Source organism: Heteronotia binoei, chromosome 18, assembly GCF_032191835.1.
Source record: "Heteronotia binoei isolate CCM8104 ecotype False Entrance Well chromosome 18, APGP_CSIRO_Hbin_v1, whole genome shotgun sequence".
Classification (NCBI taxonomy): Eukaryota; Metazoa; Chordata; class Lepidosauria; order Squamata; family Gekkonidae; genus Heteronotia; species Heteronotia binoei.
Genome location: NC_083240.1, coordinates 48739463 through 48747325, shown reverse-complemented (window position 1 = coordinate 48747325; position 7863 = coordinate 48739463). Strand labels below are relative to the sequence as shown.

The 7863-nt window shown below is 49.6% G+C and overlaps 1 protein-coding gene and 2 non-coding genes across 7 annotated transcripts in view; all 3 read right to left on the bottom strand.

The window, feature by feature from the left end:
- Positions 1 to 1466: 1466 nt before the first annotated feature.
- Positions 1467 to 1537, bottom strand: TRNAS-AGA (transfer RNA serine (anticodon AGA)). The gene has a single exon. It is a non-coding gene; the product is annotated as a tRNA-Ser (tRNA).
- Positions 1538 to 1689: 152 nt separating this feature from the next.
- TRNAS-GGA (transfer RNA serine (anticodon GGA)) lies at positions 1690 to 1760 on the bottom strand. Its single transcript has one exon. It is a non-coding gene; the product is annotated as a tRNA-Ser (tRNA).
- Positions 1761 to 1858: 98 nt separating this feature from the next.
- The window catches only part of SGSM2 (small G protein signaling modulator 2), a 174155-nt gene continuing 168150 nt past the window's right edge, over positions 1859 to 7863 (bottom strand). For 3 of the 5 annotated variants that reach the window (XM_060259242.1, XM_060259243.1, XM_060259246.1), the window contains 3 exons: positions 4862 to 4958; positions 3897 to 4064; positions 1859 to 3439 (listed from right to left, as the gene is read on the bottom strand). In XM_060259242.1, coding sequence (XP_060115225.1) covers positions 3351 to 3439; positions 3897 to 4064; positions 4862 to 4958 — 354 coding nt within the window. In that variant the 3' untranslated portion in view covers positions 1859 to 3350. The remainder of the gene's footprint in view (positions 3440 to 3896; positions 4065 to 4861; positions 4959 to 7863) is intronic. The other 2 variants (XM_060259244.1, XM_060259245.1) reach the window with 1 other exon arrangement.

The window sequence follows — 7863 nt, the reverse complement described above, 5'->3', positions numbered from 1 at the left end:
TACCCAGAATTCAACTCATTGGTCTTGAAGGTGCCTGACTGGACTCAAACTTTGTTCTGTGGCTTCAGACCAACATGGCTCTACCCACCTGGATCCAGGAATCCTGTTGGCGTGACTCTTCATCTCTAATTGCAAAGACTGATAAAATGATTCCTTAGCTTTTGCTGTGCTCTCAGCCCCTCTTTTCCCCTAATATTTGTGATCCCACAGTGCCACTGGCTGCCCTTCCTCTGTAAGCTCTCCCACCTGCATAGGAAAGTCAGAAAGAGTTCCCCTCGGCATGGGCATATTCTGCCACCTAATGGTACAACCTAGAATTAGAGCTGCAGGAAGAATCCCTAAAGCAAAACCTCTTAAATTCTCTGCTTTGGCCTCTTTCCTTATAGGTCAGCCTAAGTTTCCTTACTGGGGTGGGAGGAGAGCTAGAAAATGCACCACTGCCCTGAGCGGTTTAAAGGAAGGGAAAGGGGAGAAGATGAAGATATCCCGCCCTCCACTCCGAAGAGTCTCAGAGCGGCTCACAATCTCCTTTACCTTCCTCCCCCACAACAGACACCCTGTGAGGTGGGTGGGGCTGGAGAGGGCTCTCACAGCAGCTGCCCTTTCAAGGACAACCTCTGCCAGAGCTATGGCTGACCCAAGGCCATGCTAGCAGGTGCAAGTGGAGGAGTGGGGAATCAAACCCGGTTCTCCCAGATAAGAGTCTGCACACTTAGCCACTACACCAAACTGACCAAACAGGGTAGGTCATTGACATAATTCTTACGAACTGTCCAGTGAGCGAGGGAAATGAGATTTCTCTCGATGCAAGGCAGCCCTCCCCCCACCCCCCTGCCCAGCCTTGTTCACTTGTGTAGCCTTGCATCAGCACTAGACGGACGGCAGCCCTTGTGGTACCTGCTGCTGCAGAATCCCTGTTCTGCATTCAGAGATGCTGCTGCTCAAGGCAGGAAAGGAATCCCTGACTGAAAGGGGATGCTGGCCACTTCCCACAGGGGGCTCTGAGCTACCAGGTTTTCACATTGCTACATGGGTTGGAAGGAGCAGGACTGGGGGATTTCTGAAGTTCGGGGGCAGAGGGGATGTGGACACCAGAGGGCTTCTGTTTATCCTGTGTTACTCTTGTAAAGCTATTGTTTCCTCTGGGTGAACTGATTTCTGCAGCTGGAGAGACTGGGTGCAACTCTGGGAGCTCTCCAGGCCCCACCAGGAGGCTGTTAATCTTAGGCAGGAGCCCACCTGGAGGGAGCGGGGGAGGCCATGCTGGGAGCGCAAAGTCTTGGGTATCATGTTGCTATCAGCCTTGCTTTCTGTAGCAGACTGTTACTTATGAACCTATGAAGCTGCCTTATACTGAATCAGACCCTCGGTCCGTCAAAGTCAGTATTGCCCACTCAGACTGGCAGCGGCTCTCCCGGGTCTCAAGCTGAGGTTCTTCACACGTATTTGCCTGGACCCTTTTTAGTTGGAGATGCCAGGGATTGAACCTGGGACCTTCTGCTTTCTAAACAGATGCTCTACCACTGAGCCACTGTCCCTCCCCTAATAACAGAACATATGAAGCTGCCTTATACTGAATCAGACCCTCCTTGGTCCATCAAAGTCAGTCTTGTCTACTCAGACTGGCAACGACTCTCCAGGGTCTCAAGCTGAGGTTTTTCACACCTACTTGCCTGGACCTTTTTTAATTGGAGATGCCAGGGATTGAACCTGGGACCTTCTGCTTTCCAAGCAGATGCTCTACCACTGAGCCACTGTCCCTCCCCGAGGGACTACATGTTAACTAAAACTACATGTTAAGCTAATATGCAGTTTTTCAAACAGCTTGGAAACAAAGAGCAAGTTTTGCACACTAGAGAAAGCTTTGACAATATGTATTTTTAGACAGTTCCACTACAAAGATAAACTCTTGAGTCATGAAGAAAAATATTCTCTTCCTGACAAAAAATAAATAAGGCAGAACACAAGATTCATAAAACACAATTAGGCAGGCTGTTATAGGAACAGGTACAACAAAGTTTGCACAGATAAATTCTTTGTGGGCCTTTTTTACATAGTAAATACATTATCCAAAAATGTAGTGCAGTGTTCTGTTTGTTTTAAAATAGTCATCCAGCAGTGATCCTAAGGTCGAGACCTCATCTTTTCAATGGAATGAAAATGAGACACAACATTGTAAAGCACATTTTTCTCCCCGGGAGGCTGGCTGGCAGAACTGCACTGTTGGGATGCAGACTTGGCACAGGTAGGGAAAACCCCAAACAGCAGGGGAGCCGAGAGCCAGCTGGCATGCCAGAAGCACAAAGATCGGGGGTTTCTGAGGAAGTTTTTCTTGCATTGAAAAAAAATTCACCCCCTTGGGAAATTCCACTGGACATGGGTGACTTTAGACACAAGATTTCACAGGGGCCACAAAAAAGTCACTATCGATTGAGTTAACATCAAATGTGCATCTCCTGTCTACAGCAACTTTTCTTTTTTGCTGCTCATCTTTTTAAAAAATAAAATTGTTCTAGCCCTCGTGATTGTGCAGAAAAGTCTGGGAACATTTCCAAGCCTTTCATTTCTCCATCCACTATTCATTTTGCTGTGCTCTTCCACTGTCACCAAACTGCAGTTTAGTTGCCTGGCATGGCTGCCCAAACCCTTTACAAGGAGTGAGTGAACTGCAAAACACCCCATCATTTTTGACTCTTCAAGGGGACAGGGAAAGTGATAAGGGCATCCTTGAGCCATCTAGAGACACTTATCTTGCTAACCTTCTTGCCTCACACAAGCCCCAACACTTGTACAGTTCTGAAGAATTCTTGTTCAGCCCACCAGCAGGAAGCCTCACCTCTTCAAAGGGTGGGGCTGGTGGCATTCAATGCCCGGTGGGCTAACAATCAGCCCCACCCTCTTCAATGTTCATGCATCAGAGGCAGAGGGTGGAATATTGGGCAGCCTCCTTGGCAAAGGGGGGCAGGCAAAACTTTTTTTTCAAGATCATGGCATGGCAAAGGGTCTTCAGAAGGCACCATTTTGCTTCTTTCAACTGTCTGGGTGCAAGTAGATGCTTCCTGAAGATGGAGAAAAGCAAATAGCCAAATTTGGGCTCTGAAATACAAATTTAGAATGCAGACTAACAGATTAAAACTCATCTTCTGGGGTGTGGGGGGAAATCTGTTGTTTAAAAGTCTCTTTAAAATCTCTGAAAATATTTACTACATTACACAGAAGATGCAGTTGCAGTGCCAGTTGAAGTGGCAGTGCCAGGAATCTCCTTCCTCCCAGCCCCGCTGCTTCCCCATTCAAAGGTCCGAGAAAAGTGCTGGCAGGGTCTTGACTGTTCTGTCCCCCACAAGCCAGGCTCACTTGTTTTCAATAAGCGTTTGAACTCTGCAGACTAAGTCCCGGGCTATCTGCAGGATTTCCTGGGCATTGTGATGTTCTGCCATTTCTGTACAAATAAAAAAAAGGGGGGGGGAGGGAATCAAGCTTTCTAGGCTAAGAGCATAGCAGCTCCCCACTCCAAATCTCGTCACTGTCACAAACTCATCAGCTGGCAAGTCACCAGCTTTATCCTCTCCCCCCCCCCCATCTGCAACATGAAGGTGACACATAATGCCCTTACAAGGCTGTAGTAAAAAAATGAATTATTCTGGTTGCAGTCATTATGCCAATCATCATTTTTGCAATTTCTGTATAATTAATTAGACACAGAGGGGACCAAAGAGCTGCCTGAGGGGCACGGAAACCTCATCTTGCAGGAGGACCAGTGACCATTCACAGAGATCTTTCTTCAGCCTTCTTTCCCTCCCACCAAGAACCAGGGGTGGGACTGAGATAGTGGACATGTCCTGACCCTCAAAATCTGAATCAGCCCCAGCAACTTGGCCCAGGTTTCACACCCTTACCATTAAAAAACTTGATGATATCAGTGAAGTCCATGTTGTTATCACGGATAATCTCTCGATAGAGCTCCACCAGTGCTAAGGCAATGAAAAGGACAAAATGCTCTGAAGAGATGTGCTTTGCTGCCCAAATAACTTCCCACACTGCAAAGACATCCTCGTACAACAATTCTGAATGGGAGGAACAAACATTACAGAAAAAAGCATCCGGTTACTTAAATAGACGTGTCAACAATTCTATGCCTTTTCTTTCCCCAAGGACTTCCTCCTCGCCTGCCCAGTACAAGTTCAGAGAAGAACTAACACTTTCTTAGGTGCATTCAGCGCACTGTAACTTGCCACAGCAGCTCATCCTAAACTCCACCGATATCCTCCAGAGCCCACGCCTGTTGCAGTATTATGAACTGGGAAAGCAGGCAGCCCACGCCCCATGGCCCTTCTGACATCGGGGCAGGAAGCTGTTTTTCTTCCCACTCACCTAATCAAAGTACAGCAAGCAAGCGGGGGGGGGGGGGGGTGAACCAAACCCATCATGGTTGTGAGTGATGTTAGTATTTTGGAGGCCCAAGGAAATCACCAACTTCGTTGTTTTGGCGTTTAGAAAGGGCCCTCCTGGCTCCACAGCACGAGCCCTGCATGTCTCAGCAAGCATCTTTCTCTGACCAGTTCAGCCGGCCATAAAAGTGCAGGGAGAGTTCTGCTTGCCGCAGTCTCTGTGATGGACCCCAGCACTGCTAAACCTCTCCATCCCTGTAGAACCACCTGCTCAGGGAGAACCCAGCTTTATAAACATTCAGGGAAAAAACAAGGAATTGGTCTTCCTCATTTTGCCAAGCTAGGCTAGTGATCCACACAGTAGGCAGGCTTCACTTTCAAACACAGTCCTGAGTTGTGAAAAATTAAGTAAGACAGGAATTATTAAGAATAAGGGCAACATAACACAAGCAGCATTGGGCTCAAAGCCTCACCTCGTTTGAAATCCAGCAGGAACCAGCGATAGCAGAAATAGAAGTGAGTGTAGTCACCATTCTGATGCATTAATTCAAAAAGCTCGGAATCCAGAATCTTTTGGAGGAAAAAGAATCCAAGAAGGTCAGACTAGCAAAGAAAACAAAAAATCATAGAATAATATAGGCCATCTAGTCCCACCCCCTGCTCAGTGCAGGATCAGCCCTAGAGCATCCCTGACAAGTGTTCAAGGTGAAGGTTAGGGGACCTGACGAGATGCTTCTTGCCAACGTGAACTGCCAGCCATCATACCTGTGAGCTCTCCCTCCCTCCCTGGCAGTCTTCAAGTGTTCATCCATTGAAGACTGCCAGGCAAGGAGGGGGAGCTCACAGGTATGATGGCTGGCAGTTCACGTTGGCAAGAAGCATCTCAACAGGTCCCCTAACCTTCGCCTTGCTGAACTTTCAGCAACTCCAGGTAGAAGGGCCTAGGAGGGTCTGGTGACATGGAAGTCAGCCCAGACCTTCACAGATGGATGCTGTGACTCCTCAGGAAAAGGCAGCTCTTTCCCCTGGAGTGTTTGTGGCTCCCAGCAGAACAGGAGACAGCTACCCAGAAGCTCAGTGATAGAGGCAGAAGAGGCCAAAGGTGGGAATATGAATTCTGAGCAGACTCTGGGTACTGGAAACCACATGGCAGTAAGTCAAGGCCCTGATCTGTCCAGCTCAGCAGGGTCTCCTCTGACTGGCAGCAGCCGCTCAAGGCCTCAGGTGAACCTGAGTTCTGAAAAGCCATTTGCTTCTATGTGCATAAAAGCACAGGCAACATCACATTGGGTTCCTCTAAGGCAGGGGTCCCCAACCCCTGGGCTGTGGACCGGTACGGGTCCATGGCCTGTTTGCAATCGGGCCACGCAGCCTCGTTGCCTCCCCACCGTGGTACCTCCCCCCGCACCCCGTTTTCACCATTTTAAAGCCCAGGAAGGGGCGGTGAAGCGCCTCCCAGTCTGACCCCCCACCGCCAATCAGCTGATCGGTGGGGAAAACCGTGGCAGCAGTGCCAATGACCTGCTGAAAGAGAGGCGCTGCCCTTGCCTCCTCCCCACTTCCTTCCTGGGCGTGGGAGTGAGTTGAAGCCTGCTGGAGAGGGGTTTCTGATTGCTTCTCTGTGTTTTTTGCTGAGAGAAAAGGACCTCTTTGCCTGGTAGTGGTTGCTGGCCCCACCCTCTACCGCTGAGTCAGAGGTGGAGGCTGTGAGCCTTTAAATTGCAAGACTCCTTGTTGCCAGAGGCAGAAGTAATTCATCTGGGCTGCAGGAAGGAGCTGGGACAGAATTGCTCTTGAGGGGACTGCTGGGGAGCCTTAACTGAGGTTGCTGTGTGAGTCCTTGAAGTCTCTGCTGGAGAGGGGTTTCTGTTTGCTTCTGCTGCTGAGAGAGGAGAGCCTGTTTGCCTGGAGGTGGTTGCTGGCCCCTCCTTCTACAGTTGCTCTGGATCAGGAGTGGCCAAACTGCAGCTCAGGAGGCACATGTGGCTCTTTCACACATACTGTGCAGCTCTTGAAGCTCCCACCACCCCCTTGGCCAGACTGGAGAAGGCATTTCTCTCCTTAAATCACTTCGCCAAGCCAAGCCAGCTGACAGCTTGGAGAATGGATTTAAAGTTACAGTTGCTTTCTTTCCACTTCTCCCTCCCCTATCTGTCTGTCTGTCTTCCTCCCTCCCTCCCCAGACATTCGTATCTTGCGCTCTCAGACATCTGACATTTATTCTATGTGGGTCTTATGTTAAGCAAGTTTGGCCACCCTGCTCTGGATGTTGAGTTAGAGGTGGAGGCTGTGAGCCTTTAAATTGTGAAGCTCCTCCTTGACAGAGGTGCAAGCTCAAGGGCTCTTGCCCTGTGGCTCTTAATCCGGGGAGTCTGACCTGGAGGCCCTGGAGGCAGTAGTCTTGGGAGGCTGTTTGGCACTAGAGTTATAAGGGAGGTACAAGATGAACAGAACTAATCTGGATTAGAAGTAATTTGGATTAGAACTAGATGAGGTGAAAGTAGTGAGTAGTAGTGACCATGGTCGTTTTCGCACTCACCTTAATCAGCAGCGACGACCCTCTTCACCGCGCAGGATCTGCGCGGATTTTCGCACTAATTGCCACGGGGCAGCCAGAAGAGCCGGAAAGTCCCGGCGCTTTTGCGGCGCAAATGGAAACTGGTTTTTGGTGGTTTCCGTTTGCGCCACAAAAGCGCCGGGACTTTCCGGCTCTTCTGGGTGCTCCGCGGCAATTAGTGCGAAATCCGCGCAGATCCTGCGCGGTGAAGAGGGTCGTCGCTGCTGATTAAGGTGAGTGCGAAAACGACCCATGTAATTTTGGAATTGAAAGACTTGAGGAAGGGAAAGACTGTAAGACATATAGGTTGAACTTTAAGAGAACAAATTTTGACAAAGGACAGGTTTCTTACCTGTAACTGATGATCTTCGAGTGGTCATCTGTGCAGTCACACATATGGGTAATCCGCAGGATCGAGCCCATCTCGGAGAATTCAAAGCAATCCTTAAGCGTTATTTTTGGCGCGCCTTTCCCCTCGTCCCGGGGAAGGGGCAGCGACTGTGCATGCCCAGACGAGGGGGAGGCGGCCAGCCCACTCAGTTTCTTCCCGCCGCCGGGTAGGTGTATAAAATGCAATGATGTGAAAGTCCAGCAGCGGGGAAGGCTGGGTGGGTATGTGTGACTGCACAGATGACCACTCGAAGATCATCAGTTACAGGTAAGAAACCTGTCCATCTTCATCGTGGTCTCTGTGCAGTCCCACATATGGGTGACTGGCAAGCTACCTTGCAGGAGGCGGGTGCTGGATCTGTAAAGAAGGTCTGCAAGTTAGAGTAGAATAAGCAGAATAAATTTGTACTCACAAAGGCCGCAGATGACTTCAGTCGAAGATTGATCTCAGCACAGCCTGCCCAAAGGATGTGTCACGCCGGGCACGAACGTCGAGAGCGTAGTGCGAGGCGAAGGTAGATGGGGACG